At 43.1% G+C, this 14480-nt stretch overlaps 1 protein-coding gene across 1 annotated transcript in view; it reads left to right on the top strand.

Annotated features, from left to right (window-relative positions):
- Positions 1-14480, top strand: part of SEL1L2 (SEL1L2 adaptor subunit of SYVN1 ubiquitin ligase) — a gene marked incomplete at its 5' end in the record, with an annotated part of 45307 nt that overhangs the window by 19094 nt on the left and 11733 nt on the right. Inside the window, 6 exons of the mRNA XM_063125497.1 lie at positions 3213-3312; positions 5669-5819; positions 7393-7494; positions 7602-7661; positions 7784-7865; positions 9519-9718. Coding sequence (XP_062981567.1) covers positions 3213-3312; positions 5669-5819; positions 7393-7494; positions 7602-7661; positions 7784-7865; positions 9519-9718 — 695 coding nt within the window. The remainder of the gene's footprint in view (positions 1-3212; positions 3313-5668; positions 5820-7392; positions 7495-7601; positions 7662-7783; positions 7866-9518; positions 9719-14480) is intronic.

Genomic DNA, 14480 nt, shown 5'->3' with positions numbered 1-14480 from the left:
GGAAGAGCGTTCCAGGCGTAAGGGGCAGCAGATGAAAATGGACGAAGCCGAGCAAGGGAAGTAGAGACCCTTGGGCAGGCGAGAAACATGGCATCAGAGGAGCGAAGAGCACGAGCGGGGCAATAGTGTGAGATGAGAGAGGAGAGATAGGAAGGAGCTAGACCGTGAAAAGCTTTGAAGGTTAACAGGAGAAGTTTATATTGGATTCTGAAGTGAATTGGAAGCCAATGAAGAGATTTCAGAAGCGGAGTAACATGGTCGGAGCGGCGAGCCAAGAAGATGATCTTTGCGGCAGAGTGGTGAACAGAAACCAACGGACTGATGTGAGAAGAAGGAAGGCCAGAGAGAAGAAGGTTGCAGTAGTCCAACCGTGAAATAACCAGCGCATGAACAAGCGTCTTGGCAGAAGAGACAGACAAAAATGATCGAATCCTGGCAATATTATACAGGAAAAATCGACAAGATTTAGCTACTGCCTCAATATGAGGAATAAAGGAGAGCGAGGAGTCGAATATAAAGCCAAGGCTACGAGCTTCCTTGACCGGAGTAAGCGTAACATCATTGACAGTAAGAGAGAATGAGAGATGAGGAGAAGGTTTAGGAGGAAAAACAAGCAATTCAGTCTTTGCCATGTTAAGTTTCAAGCGACGATGAAGCAGCCAAGCTGAGATATCTGAAAGACATGCCGAGATACGATCGTGAACATCAGGAGAAAGTTCCGGAGATGACAGATATAGTTGTGTATCATCGGCGTACAGATGATATTGGAGGCCATGAGATTGAATAAGCTTGCCCAAGGGCAACATGTATAAGGAAAACAACAACGGGCCAAGCACCGAGCCTTGCGGAACCCCAACTGAAAGGGGAAAGGAGGAAGACGAGCTGCCATTAGTCAACACGCTGAAAGAGCGACCCGCTAGATAGGAGGCAAACCAGTTATAGACAGAGCCACAAAATCCAAGGTCATGAAGGGAATCTAAGAGAAGATCATGATCAACCGTGTCAAAGGCTGCAGTTAGATCAAGGAGAATAAGAACGGAATAATGGCCTTTAGACTTGGCAGTTCCATGAGAACGCAATCCGCTATGCAGTCTGGCGTCCTGATCTCCTCCGCATGTTTACTCGGGGAATAAGTAAGGAGGCATAAGCAGATCAGGCCGCACTGGTGCCTCCCGGTGCAATGCTTTCTTGGATCCAAGTCCCATTGATCCATGCGCGCAGGATTGGGAAGCAAGAGAGTTTGCCTTGCGAGGAGTCCACAAGTCCCAAGCTTTCCTGGGGTAAGGGAGAGGGAATCCTGCTTGCCCGCCTGCCTGGACATCGCAGCATGTTTGAGGAGAGAGGCGAGGTGACCCGGTGCCCTTTGCTCAGGAGTAAGGCAGAGGCTGGATTGAGCCAGGGTCAAGCTCGCCACATGCTTTTTCTTCTTCTTCTGGTGACAGCCTCCCGGCTCTGGGAGGGTGGCTTCTAGGTGGAAGTCTGAACGTGGAGCCACCCCGCCCCACCCCCACCTCAGCGTCCCTGGCTTCACTTCGGCTGGGGGGGCGCGGGGCTCCATCTCGCCCACCCAGGCCCAGCTGAATCTTCGGGCCGGGCGGGGCCGGCCAAGCTCACAGCCAACCATGCGCGTGAGTGCTGCGCGGCGCGGTGCCCGTCTTAGCTTGGTGCTCTAGGCGGCCGCCTGAGTGGCCTCTATGGTAGCACCAGCCCTGGCCAGGGTCGAGCTCGCCACATGCTTTTTCTTCTTCTGGCGGTGGCGGCCTCCCAGCTCTGGGAGGGCGGCTTCCGGGAGGAGGTCCGAACGTGGAGCCAGCCCCCCAGCCCAGCATCCCTGGCTTCGCTTCAGCTGGGTGGGCGTGGGGCGCCATCTCGCCTGCCCAGGCCCAGCTGAATCCTCGGGCCAGCCTGGGCCAGTTCACAGCCAACAATGCGTGTGAGTGCTGCGCTGCACGGTGCCCCTCTTAGCTTGGTGCTCTAGGCGGCCGCCTGAGTGGCCTCTATGGTAGCACCGGCCCTGGAGGCACCATCTTATGTTTTGCCTCAGGCAATTAATACATGGTGACCTTAGAATCAAAACAAATATGATGTGAGGGATCTGTGATTGGATCTTCCACTTTATTTTTGTAACTTTATAACCTTTGGGAGAAGCTCCAATTTTGATTAGAACAGCAGTGCTTTAATGTCTAGCCCTTTTCCTCATGCTATTTCCCATATCTAAATTCCACCTCCCCCTGCTATTAGCCCTACTATAGAGGAGCATGTACCTGCATATTTTTCCTTAGCGAATCGAGTGCTGGGCACTTCCACGTGTGTGCGTTATTGCGCTTTTTCAACTCACATATTTTTTTTCACCTGGAGCACTACTATGCCAGTGAAATCTCCTGCCCCGCCCCCTACGTTCTCTTGCAGTTTATTTTTTTATTTTTTTTAAAAAAAATTTTTTTTATTTCTGCACAAATACAATAGTACATTACAGTAAAACAACACACTGTACTTTCCCCTAAGATCATATTAAACAAACTCTGGGAAGAGAAAGAAGGGAGGCCCTTTGAAGAAGCAGGAGAAAGCGTATGGGCTGAGCCTGTTGCTGCTTGGCTTGGGAAAGGTTTAAAGGGGAGGAGGAGTGAAGATGCACTGCACTCGCTCCATTTCTAAAAAAACCCAAGTCTTGAAATGCGAAGCGTCACACTTCTGGGGAGGTGTGGGGGTGAACCACCACCACCCCTCTCCCGGTGCATTTCTGCATTTCTTTTAAAGTAAAAATATACCTCTGGTCATGCCTACTCAGGATTAAGAACACAGTTAAATGGGGCCTCTCTCCTTCCCATTCATGGTTGAGCAGAGAATTGCCCCACCGTTCACTTTTGTTATTGAGACCACCCTTAAACATATACACCCTCCACAAAGAACAGGATGGTCAGATAGAATGCATAGGCAGAAATACATGGGAGAGGGAGGAGTGCATATATTTCACATGGAGGGGAAAAAACACAGACTTTTCCTGCTCCAAAAAGAAATGAAACATGGAGGGGAAGAAGCGAAATGAGTGCTGGATAGGGATGTCGTTATATGAGTACCAGGCTTCAAAACTGCATACCAGGCACGGCGAGTGTGCAATAAATCGCTGGTGTGATGGAGGCCGTCGTTTGCTTTAAATCTAAGATGGTACGTCAGCGAGTAACATCACACTGTTTTTCTGGTCACGTTTCTAGCAGAAGAGGAGACTGCAGAAAAAGAAGACAAAGGTCATCATTTTTATAAGAGAAATCTCAAAATACTGAAACATTCCAAAATTAAAAAAGGAAAGGAAAAGTAAGTGTCCTCTCATCTGTTTTGTGGTTTGTGAGTTATGGTTGAACTGAACACACAAAAGCTGGGAAACCATTTTTCAAACTTAACGCCACCCCCTGGGCAAAGGGACAAGCATATGTGGGGCAAATGATGAAGGGCAGGAGTCTGTTGGGATGCGCACATCAGGCAGGCGCCAATGTTGTGCTGCTTCCAATGCGACTTGAAAACATTGTTATTTCAAGAAGCCTCTCTTAGGTGACTGGTTGCAGTTGATCAAAACTCAGTTTTATCAGAATTCTGTTTTCTTTTAAAAAATAGTAATTATTTTAACATGGTGTTTTTATTATGTTGTTCACCATTCTGAAATCTTTGGATGTGGAGTGCATTATTTATTAATAAAGAAATAAGAAAGTCAGTAGTTTTTTGCTACGTAGATTGTCATTGTCTTGTCATATCAATAATAGATCCATAGCTGGGGACAGATTAATCACTTGTCCTGTTCTTTGGCTTCTACAAACATCTCCTGCCAAAACTGTTGTGTAACAACACAGGATCACCATGTCTGAAAAAAAAATATCGGTCTTATTACAGGACTGATAACATTTAGGGGTGGTTAATTTGTATATCGGACTTAACATTTGTAGTGGAGAATCTAGTGCCCTAGAGATTCCTCACCAAAACAAAAACAAAAGAAGGATATGGAGGAGTGGCATTTGTGGCTGTTGGACTACACAGCAAGCTGTTTGGCTGGGGTGAGTGGATTGAGGGCTTGGTTTCCCCTCAGCTGGATTTACCTCCAATTTTGGGGCCCATCTGAGGGAAAATTGGGAGGAAATGGGGGGGGGGGCTTTCAAGTGTAAAGTAGTAATAGAAAGTTTTGAAGTCCCAGTCCTGCTCTGAAAGTCACTCACCCCTTGAGCAAACATGGTTGGGTTTGTAGGAGCAAAATGGTGTTCTACCCCTAGTTTATCAGGCTGGGTCCACTTACTGAATAGAATGAGCTTCAGAGTACATGATCTTAGTGTAGCAAATAAATACTGGAAAACTGAATGGGGACAGGTCATGTTGACCTGCGTTGCACCTGAAATGCATCAGTAGACATTGTCCCTTGATTAATACATCTTTTTCTCACAGCAAATCCCCCAGACAAAAATGCTTTCCATTGTAATACCTTTCAACCTCAAAAATCCTGAGTTAATTAATTAATACCTGTGTGTGTGTATTACCCAATTCTCCTGCACTTGATGACTGGCAGCTGAATGTGAACAATAACTATCAAAAGCATGGTCTGTGAGATATTTAATATTGAGTCGTGAAATGATGCATATGCTTGTGTGAACTAGGCCTAAGTGAGTTCTTATACCATGTGTTTCAGAACAACACTGTCACTGCCACCTGATTCGACTATGGCGTTTCCCAACTGTTGGATTACAATGACCATCACTCCCAGACAGTGGCCATTCTGTCTGGAGATAGTGGAAGCCATAGTCCAACACTTCTGGAGGGTATCAGAATGGGGAAGGTTTCTCTACTACTGATGCCAGCTGAATGCCTCCTTCTAGAAATGGGGCTATTATATTTAGGGGGAAATGTGGCTGAGGGTATAAGAAATGCATGATATAACACCGGCATGTTCAGTTTCCCCCCACTCCCTACAAGCAGCAGCAAATGAAGAGGGCAAACACTGATTATGATGATTTGGGGCAGAATCCAATGGGGCACTTACACCCCTGCCAATTCCCTTATGCCCCCACTGCTTGTGCAATGGTGATTTAGTGCTTCCAGGGCAACCTGAAACGAGTGGAAGCGTTTCTGGAAGGAGGCTGGTCAGTGAAGCTTGCACAAGGAAGTTCTGCTGACCTGCCTCCTTCCAGAAATGAGCATTTCCACTTGTTTCTGGGCTTGCTTTTGGAAGCAACGAATCACTGTTGCACTGGTGGTGAGGACCGCTTGCACGACATAACAGCCATAAGCTCCATAGGGAAGGATCCAGTAGTGCACTACCACTGTTGATGTTGCACTAGCAGAAATCGATGCTTGTGCTATGCAAATAGAACTTGCAGTGGGATGGCTTTCTAACAAAACCTGTCACACTACCATGCGCTATTGCTGTTGTGCAAGCACTGGTTTCTGCTGGTGCAACGTCAATAGCAGTAGTGCACCATTGGATCCTTCCCAGAATGTGTAGTTTAGCCCTACTTCAGTCCCAATAGATTCCCAAAGGATATTATAGCAATGTTCAGTCTGATCTGAGATCTATGTAGTGTATTCTTCTTTCCCATATTGGAATTCTCTACTAGAGGTGCATATTTATGTATTTGTGAGAGAGGCTTTCATGTCTGACTGAGTAAATCTGAACTTTGTATCTCTAAATCAGAGCCCACCAGCAACTGCTGAAGGCAGAAGAACTGGAGAGCCAGAAAGCTCTGGAGAAGCTGGCAGCTGACATGCTGTTTGGATATAATGGCCCTCAAGCTGCATCATTGTATGAGATTTTAGCTGAAGAAGGTTCTCACAAAGGCCAGGCTGTACGTGTTCTTTAATTAGCTAAAACTTTAAATAGACGCTTGTCTACTTAAAAGTGCATAAATATTTGAAAAGCGGTAAGATGTGTTGTACTCTGAGCCAAGAAATGTCAACAAGGTGGGGCCCCAAAGTTAAACTGCTTGATTTGAAGAGGATAGTTGGATATATTCAGAAAACATCTTCAAGAACTCTGTGACCAGTAAAATTTCAGGTCAATCCTGATTCCGCTGAAGACATTGTGAAGGTGGGCAGTAATTTCCCTTGAGCCAAAATTACATTTTTAAAGTTGTTAGAACTGAAGATACTGAAACTAATGGCATTTTCACACATGTCTAGTGTAGCTAAAATACCATGATTTGGGGCAAATAATCGCATATTCAGCAAATAACTGAAACGACCTTATCAATGGGGTCAAATAATAGAAAAGGGCAATCATGCATAAAGGAATGGCTGAACATTCAGATACACAAGCATATTGCTTACCTAGTAATTCATAAATGGATCTCTCCTTGCATTCCTCCCATATTATGGATGGATTGAAACTAAATTAATCCCACTGAAACCAACTAACTTGTCTCATTGACTTTGATGGGACCAACTCATGACTTAGACTGGATCTAAGCCAATGACTATATTGCACTGTACAGTGACTACTGTACTATCAAATTTAGGTTGATAGTTTAATATTTGCCTAGATTTTTAGAACATTTTGCCTGCTCACATGAATAAAAAGAAGGCATGAATTGTGGATGGGTTTGACTTCAATGCATATCTACTCAGACATAAGTGCTATTGAATTCAATGGGACTTACTCTTGGGTAACTGTGTATAGGATTGCAACCTTAATGTGTAAGGTGTCACAAGACTGATGTTTCTATTGCAACAAATTAACTCTGGAATTTTTGTTGTTCTTTAAGGTGACTTTAATGTTATATCTCTCCTCTTGATGTTAAATGTGATAGGTATATACTACACAGATATGTTTATTATACATAATGCTATACTTAAGTTTCACCCATGTGAAAACAATTTTATCATGGATAAACCACTCATTAAGATGTCAGTTTGTGTGATAAAAACAGCAATAACCACTTCCAGTCTCTGAATTACTATTTATGAACAACATGCTATTTTAAACTATTCTTTATTTGTGAGGAATGACATATAAGCTTTAGTTATTTAATTCATTATTAAATAGACTACTACTTTTTCATGTTGTTTCCTGCAGCATGGTAGTCAAATGATTAATACCTTATAAATCTATGACCTTACATCTAGGATAACTAGAATAAATCTAGCTGCATCTACATTAAGGATGGACATACATTCCTGTGCTGCAAGAAATTAAATCCACATCATATCCCAGTTTATCTGCCACTTTAATTTTGTTTTCATAGTATATTCATGTATATTCACCCAGTGTATTTCCTAAATTTCACCATGGCGTGCTAGAGGAAATGTGCCAGTCATCTCCACACAAGAGTGCAGTCATGCTTAATAATGACTTGGTAAAATCATCTCAAGGAAACTTTAACACATCAATAATTATGCCTAAGAGAACTGTAAACAAAATAGATAGCCAAAAAACAGAAACTGGATTTTTGCTTTTATTTGGTCCTACAAGCATTAGGGTTCTTGTCATCACATGGAATAGGAATGGAACGTAATCAGGCAAAGGTAATCAAGTGCTGTGATAACATCCCCACATTGTCATATAAATCATTGATCTATATTAACATTTTTTGTTTGTTTGTGGCATGATTTTTATCCCCTCCCCTCATTAGGCATTTGTATACTACACATTTGCAAGCATTGGAGGAAATCTTATGTCCCAGATGATTATGGTATGTAAATCACATATTTCACTTTTCCCACTTCTAGATTCCTGGGTGATAATTAAGACAATTATGAGGTTTTCTTTGTCGTTTCCCCCCCCCCTTCTCTTCCCTCACCCCTGCTTCTTTAGGGTTATCGTTACTGGCTAGGAATCAATGTTTCAAGAAACTGTGAAGCAGCATTAATTAATTACAGGAACGTTGCAAGTTTTAGTAAGTGCTCTTCATGTATTGTATCATGCCCTGTTCTAAAAAGTTACTTTATTATTTAAGACTTGTATTGAAAAAAATGGAAAGAATCTCACCTTACATTAGTAAACTTATAAAAATGAAACAGACGTTCAGAAAAAACTAGGAATCAATTTACTTGGAATATTGAGGTGAACTAAAACATAGCCACAACTCAGTGCTTTCAGATTCTCTTGGGCAGAGCAGTTATGAAGCCTGGTGAGAAAGGAATAAATCTTGTCCTCCAGGGCACATTTGCAATTTATGTAAATATCAATGGGAGTTGGGCTTAGGTGTTTCAATCCCACAATTTGTATACAGATTTTAAGAATCCCAGCACCTTAGAAGATGCACTGAATGCTTTCATTCCCTGAAAGCAGGGGCCAGGAATTTTGCTTCTAATCACAGCAAGTAACAGGGGCATTGGAAGAGATAGACACATTCCATGTGCTCAGAAATGTGGATTTAGTTGTTGCAAATCTTCATTCTTTTGGCAGTTGTGTGGAACTGAAGTTCACCTCTAAAGGAAAGGCTGCTGCTCAAGGTTCTGCATCTCTGTGTTACCAAGGACAAACCTTTTGTAGTGTTCAGTTATACTGGAGGATCACTTTCTTTTCAAAAGAACAAGCTGCTTCACTGCTTACTTAAGACATGTCCATTCCCATTATAGTATTGTGAAAAGCTACTAGTGCAAGCATTTACTAGTGCAAGCATTTGTGCAATGGAATTAGCAGCTACTTTCCTTCCATTTATAGCCTCATGTGGCGCAGAGCGGTAAAGCAGCAGTTTCTGCAGCTGAAACTCTCCCCACGGCCTGAGTTCGATCCCAGCAGAAGCTGGTTTCAGGCAGCCCGCTCAGGTCGACTCAGCCTTCCATCCTCCCGAGGTCGGTAAAATGAGTACCCAGTTAGCTGGGGGAAAGGTAATAACGGCCGGCGAATGAGTACCCACTTAGCTGTGGGAAAGGTAATAACGGCCGGCGAAGGCAACGGCAAAACCACGCCGCTATAAGGCCTGCCAAGAAAACGTCAGCGAAAGCTGGCAGCCCTCCAAGGGGGAATCCGCACGTAGTTCTCAGGGCGCTTCCATCCGCCCCCAGTGCACCCCGAAAACGAGCATGTAACTTGCCTGTAAAAGAGCCGGGGAAGAAGCGTCCTTGCCGCCGCCGCCAGCCAACTCCCTCCTCGCCGGCTGGGACAGAGAGCTCAGCAGAAGAAGGCGGGGTGGAGAGCGGAGCTTCTTCCCCGGCTCTTTTACAGGCAAGTTACACACTCATTTTCGGGGTGCACTGGGGGCGGATGGAAGCGCCCTGAGAACTACGTGCGGATTCCCCCTAGCAAAACCACGCCGCTATAAGGCCTGCCAAGAAAACGTCAGCGAAAGCTGGCATCCCTCCCAAGAGTCAGTAATGACTCAGTGCTTGCACGAGTGGTTCCTTTTCTTCCTTCCATTTACAGTTTTTTGGATTCAGCCCCAAGCCATAATGCTAGCACTTGCCAGTAGCAAGTGTTTAGGATCACAATACCAATTTCTCTATTATCTATTCCATCTACATCAAGGGAACAAAACCTTAAATCTGCATAGATTTTAGGAAACAGTTGTTCTGATTATAGAGTTTGGTAATCTTTTAATTAACGGTTGCTAACAAATTAGAAAAAAATGAAGATATGCCAGTTGAAAAGGTGAGGCTGATGGAAAGACCAGAAAATCTAAGTTTTAATACAGAATTCTTGGATTGGGATCTATATCAGTACTACAGGTTTTTGGCTGAAAGAGGAGATACACAGATACAGGTAAGAGACATTCCCCTCTGTTTGATTATAACAGTTAAGAACATAAGAAGAGAAATGTTGGATCAGACCAAGGGACCATCTAGTGTGTTCATACAGTAGCCAACGAACTGCCTATGGGAAACGCACCAGCAGGACATGAGTGCAACAGCTCATGTTCCACAGCTACTGGTGTACCTAGGTCTGCTGCCTCTGATAGTGGAGGTAGCATATAGCCATCAGGATTAGTAGCCATTGAAACTCTTACATTTTTGTTTCAGTAATTGTTGTTATAGAACATATGGGATATATACACATGAATCTAGTAATTATTTAATTGGCTTCTAAACAGGTTTTGCACACTATTTTAAGTTATATGTTATATAATAATGGCGATATAGTTTGGCTGGGTTTACACAACATACTAATGTTGTCCGAACCCAGCTATCCTGCTTTGGCTGTAGAGGCTCTCAGTGCAGTCGAGTCAACAAACAGGTGATTAGCTAGGGTGACCATATGATGAGTCTTTAAGTGTTGTATAGAAAAGGGAATTTCAGCAGGTGTCATTTGTATCCATGTAGCACCTGATGAAATTCCCTCTTCATCACAACAGTTAAATGCAGTGGAAGTGAAGAATAGATTTAAGGGACTAGATTTAGTAGATAGGGTCCCTGCATATTCATTAGGAATATTAGTGAGCTCATATCTAACTGATCTGTGGGCCTTCCCTATTCTCTTTAGTTTGATTCTAAATTGTGCAATAAGAAGTTCGTGATCTGAACTACAGTCAGCTCCAGGTCTTGTTTTTACCGTCTGTATAGATGTCCGCCACCTTTGGCTGCAAAGGATGTAGTCAATATGATTTCGGTGTCGGCCATCTGGTGAAGTCCATGTATAAAGCCGTCTTTTAGGTTGTTGGAAGAGAGTGTTTGTTATGCACAGTGAGTTGTCCTGGCAAAATTCTATCAGCCTATGTCCCGCTTCATTTTGCTTTCCTAGACCATGCTTACCTGTAATTCCAGATGTCATTTGACTACCCACCTTAGTGTTCCAGTCTCCTGTAACGAAAATAACATCTCTTTTTGGTATATTATCCAGTAGGTGCTGCAGATCCTCATAGAACTGATCCACTTCTGCTTCTTCAACATCTGTGGTTGGGGTATATATTTGGATCACTGTGATGTTAAATGGCTTACCCGGAATTCGAATTGAGATCATTCTATCATTTTTTGGATTGTATCCAAGCACTGATTTAGCCACTTTATTATTAATTATGAAGGCTACTCCATTTCTTCATGTTCTTATGCTACCCATTTTTATTTTTATTTAAAATCAATTTTCCAAGGCATTGTAATAAAATTGTGTGTGTGTGTGTCACTACTGCTTTAAAATGCTTTATAACAGTAGTGTCAACTGTTGGGGCCCAGGAGACACTCCAGATACAGTTTTCAACCCATTTTCAAGGGTCAGGTCCTGCTTGGTGTAGACCTGGCCTGTTTGAGTATGTGATTAATATCATCATCATCATCATCTAGATAAAACAGCAGAAACCAGCAGTTAAAAACAAACCATAACATTCAGCAGAACCTAGAACCACCAATTTCCAATAAAAAGCTTTGCCAGGGAGGTCATTCCACTCTCCAGTCACCACCTGCCTAATTTCAGGGGGACGGGGACGGTGAGGCACAAATAGAAAAGGTCCTCCAAAGATGACCACAATATATTCTTGACCCCTTAGAAAGAAACAACCCTCTCCTAGATCTGATTATAGTCTGCCTTTTTAAGTTATTTGCCTTTGTTGTAGGGAGTCGGAGGAGAATGTCCTGCTGCTCTTCTGTGCAATGCCTATCGTGGTAATGGTTTACCCTAAAAATTTAGCAGAGTGCGAATAGCAGCAGCAGCGTGGAGCTGGAAATGGTTTCAGCTTGGAGTTAAGAACAAAAAAGAGCACTCACGGTCTTTGGTCAGTAAGAAACTTTACTGACACTAAATAAATTACTTACAGAATAAATGGTCATATATACAGTCCTTTCACCAACAGTACAGCAATAACAACGTGACAATATCCTGACAACAACGCAGCAGTGAAGATAATATCGTAGCAGTGAAGAAGCCTTACAACATGGACTTCTTAAATACACTTTTCTCCTTGGCCCAATTAACCAATAGTCTCTTCATCATGTACTTCTCGTACCGCACGTAGGCCAGGGAAGAATCTGCTTCATACTGGACTTCTCCTGGCAGAGACAATCTGGCCAAGGACATCTTTTTAACTCTTTAGAGTCCTTTTCCTTCTGTGGGTAAAAACCTAACCCCAACAATGCCTTTGCTGGTCATTACACTGCTAACCATGCTTTAAAATTAGAAGAACTATTTGTCTTTAGGACTGACTTTGGGGGATCCAAGGTTGAGTTGGCAGTGGAATGGGAGGAAATTCTACTTCTTCTGAATTGGTTTTGCTTTATTGGGATTGTTTATGCTCTTGCAGCGGTTATCCGCCCCAAGTCATCAGGATAGGGTTATTAATTTGAATAAATAAAGATGACAATTGCTGTGGAAATGCCTTGCCATAGAGTGAAATCCAACCGGCTGCTGTGGCCATCAGAGGGAAAGGAAGAAGCAGCCAGGCATCCTTCCATCCTGCCATTCAGCTCCTACTGAGAGCCCCCATCTCTCCTGCTACCAACTGTTGCTGCTGAGGCCATCAGAGGGAAAGACAGCAGTAGCCAGGCACTCCTCCATCGTGCCTAGATCTGTATAAGGCTATTAAAGGGAAAGGGAGAGGAAGCGGCAGCCCTTCCATTGTGTCCATGATCGGCAGAATTTTGCAACTAAGGCCTTAGCTAGACCTAAGGTTTATTCCGGGATCATTCTGGGGTCGTCCCTGCCTGCTCCCGGGATATCCTGTGTGTCATTTACATGAACAGGGATAACCCTGGGATGATCACAGGATAAACCTTAGGTCTACCTAAGGCCTAAGAATCTAGTGCCTCAGTTTGCTTTTCCCCCTCCTCCCTCCCAATCCCCTTTCCTTTTGTGACATGTTTTTTTTAGATTGTAACCCTGTGGGCAGGGACTGTCTTAATAAATATTTTTCTAAGCCACCTTTTGGGCTAAAGGGCAGGATAAAAGTGCTATAATAAATAAATTAATTAACCGGTCCATCTGCCAGCAGAACTGACATTGTTGATAGAAAGGATTTCTTTTGCCCCCTGCAGCCCCACATGTGCCCACAAAATCTGCTCTGGAAGTTTGGGGGAACCTCTAGAGTGGATTTGCAAGGGAAGTTAGGGCATGCAAGAGGGAGGAGAGCGAGAAGAAGTCCCATCGAGCAAGCAGAAATCTACTTGTGTGACAGCAGAGTTGAAAATCTTTGAGCTCAGTAATCCATGTTTGTCATGGTTCTAGGACCTTCAACAGGGATCCACTTGTTAAAATAAGAACATAAGAAGAGCCATGCTGGATTAGACCAAAGGCCTATCTAGTTTAGCATCCTGCATCACACAGTGACCAACCAGTTGTCCATGGGAAGCCCATAAGCATGACTTGGGGGCAAAACCCATCTTGCACTGATGATTCGCAGCATTGTTCTGAATTGTTTAGCCTTTAACAGAATACAGTGCTATCCTAGCAATAAAGTAACACTGAACCTATTTTTCCAGTTTACCAGACAATGGTAAGGATAAACCAAAGTCAAAGCAAGTACAAAGAAATGCTGAAATCTTTGTAAGAGTCAAGAAAGGAATAGGTCTGAATAAATTAAAACCTCAGAGAGTGTGGCAAGTTGAGAGTACTCTTCTGTTTGACATCTAGAGAATCCAGTCACCTTCAGGGCATGGAAGATGAGGCATAGTTAGTTGCTTTGCTTGAGTGGGAATTAAAGGTTCATGGTAGCGAAGTCGTTACTGTTCAGTGAATGTATTTCTATGCTCTGAACATCACCAAGAGAGTTTGATAACCATGTCAAAGAAGTGAACAAATAATTAGCTCTATCAAACACAAGGTGGAGTTCCTCAAAACATCTTACTTTTTTCTCTGACGGAATGGACGGCTCATATGAACTAGCAATAAAGTAAAACCAATTAAGCCATTCAATCCTTTATAAGTACCAAAATAAGTGGAGGGTATCTAGGATCCTAGGTTCCTAGGATAGATGGGTATCTTTCCCCCTCTCATCCTCTTTTGAAGGTCAGAGTTATATAATTGTACATAAGGATCAATGAAACAAGGATATTGGGTGAAAAGGATTAAGGTAAAAATTGCTGCAAATTAAAATTCAACACTTTTCTATAAAGACATTCCCATGGGAATGCCATCTTGATTATAATTTAAAAGGAGGAAGTAAAGATTTTCAAAATAGTCTGTATCCATGATTTTGCAATGACTTTTGGGAATTGCTGAACATAACGTTTTGTTACTATTCAAGTGCAAGAGCAGAAATGGAGAATTCCTCATATTAATAAGAGTGGATAGCTCGGTACAGGGTATTTTTAACTCTGTTCATACCTTGACTTGCAGCCCGCTTCCATAAAAGAACAGCCAGTGGATATATCTGATCTTTATGAAGAAGTTTAACCTTTTCTGTAACGAGAGAGTGGCATTACTTGTCTAAATACAATCACTGTGTTTGAACAACACAAGCAGCAGCACAATAAGATGTTTTCCTTTCCCAATTCCATAATGAAAGCTGAATTGCTCTGAGCAACCTCATAGCCCATTTCAGCTAGAAATGCATATTGGATAAGAGACATTGGCGTGCAGACAGGGGGTTCAGGGGGTTCAGCTGAACCCCCTAATACGCTGCTGCCGCCATGTTTGCCCCGTCCCTGCC

This window comes from Elgaria multicarinata, chromosome 4 (assembly GCF_023053635.1).
Source record: "Elgaria multicarinata webbii isolate HBS135686 ecotype San Diego chromosome 4, rElgMul1.1.pri, whole genome shotgun sequence".
Lineage (NCBI taxonomy): Eukaryota > Metazoa > Chordata > Lepidosauria > Squamata > Anguidae > Elgaria > Elgaria multicarinata.
Note: the sequence above shows the minus strand (reverse complement) of the source record. Positions and strands in the feature narration are given on the sequence as shown.